This window comes from Octopus bimaculoides, chromosome 11 (genome assembly GCF_001194135.2).
Source record: "Octopus bimaculoides isolate UCB-OBI-ISO-001 chromosome 11, ASM119413v2, whole genome shotgun sequence".
Taxonomy (NCBI): Eukaryota; Metazoa; Mollusca; class Cephalopoda; order Octopoda; family Octopodidae; genus Octopus; species Octopus bimaculoides.
Window position 1 is genome coordinate 16,162,928 of NC_068991.1, and position 1,261 is coordinate 16,164,188.

Consider the following 1,261-nt stretch of genomic DNA (forward strand, 5'->3'; position numbering starts at 1 on the left):
CTATCAAGTGATCACAAAGTAATATCAACCTTTACTTGTTTAAAAAAACACACAAAAAGGTCAGAGAAAAAAACGATATTTTACTTTGTATTTATTGATTAAAAAAATGTGGATTTCCTACCTTGTGTAGATTTGATCATGGTGCAATGGACATTCAAGGAATACATAATATAAATAGGGAACTAGTTTGGATGATGTTGGATGAAGAAGAAAGCGATAATGATTGTGATGGTGGTAATGATGATGGATATTAATTATTCACTTGAAGACTGGGCCGTCTCCAAAAACAATTTCCTTCTCACAGCACATTACAGCTGATCTATTATTATTTTTTTTTTTTGTTTCGTCACGAATAAACAAACCAGTTTTTCTTTAAAATAAATTGTTTTTATTTTCAGTGTGCACTAAAAAAAAACGATGTCTTTTTACAATAATATCTCAATATTTTTTTTTTCTTTTCTTAAGCCATTGCTAGAGACTTTTTTTTTTCCACTTTTTACTTTCACTTCAATACACCACCAACTGATATGTTTTCACCCAAGTTTCACCTTTCAATATCCTTCAGGCAAGTCTTCTTCACATATTTTTATACTGCAGCCATGCTAGACATGATATTACAAGCTTACAGACAGGTCTTCTTCATATGAGATTTTACTTCACAGCCAAGCTAGACACTTACAAAAGTTCTTTCACTTCAACAAAGATCTAGCCAACATTTTGTTTGCTGGGATTTTTTTTTTTCCTGTTTATTTTCCTTTTATACTTCAGTCAAGCGAATCAAGTTTCGGCAAGCTCTTTAAACTTTAACTACGCTACACGCAACTTTACTTCAACCAAGCAGCAGCAGCAACAAGACAACTTTGTGCATGCACGTTCCTTTCACTTTCAGACTTACTTCAGACAAGATTCAACCTGTTCTGTCTTCAGCCAAGCCACAGACACGTCTGAACAGATAACATCCCCGCACCAAGTTATAAACAAGTCTTGACACGTTCTGTTAAGGGGCTTGCACAGACTTGCACTATGCAAGGCCCCCCCCCCACTTCCATAAAACACGTCTCAACATGGCTGTGCAAGCCTTCTTTCACTAAACAAGTCTCAACATGTTCTATGAATGCTGGGAACATGTCTGTGCAGGCTTTTGTTACTGCTTCAGCGTGCAGCTGAAGACAAGTTTCAACATGAAATTTTAAAATTCAAAGTTGTTTCGAAACAGGTTCCTGGCACATTAAGTCTAAAAAGTATATAAATGCATATAACG

The 1,261-nt window shown here is 35.4% G+C and overlaps 1 protein-coding gene across 4 annotated transcripts in view; it reads right to left on the reverse strand.

Annotated features, from left to right (window-relative positions):
- LOC106869728 (apoptosis regulator BAX) overlaps positions 1-1,261 on the reverse strand; it is a 134,077-nt gene that overhangs the window by 16,484 nt on the left and 116,332 nt on the right. Inside the window, exon 1 of one of the 4 annotated variants that reach the window (XM_014915581.2) lies at positions 122-266. The exons of the other annotated variants lie outside the window; for them this stretch is intronic. Coding sequence (XP_014771067.1) covers positions 122-167 — 46 coding nt within the window. The 5' untranslated portion in view covers positions 168-266. Of the gene's footprint in view, positions 1-121; positions 267-1,261 lie in introns of those variants that run through there. 4 annotated transcript variants of the gene reach the window in all.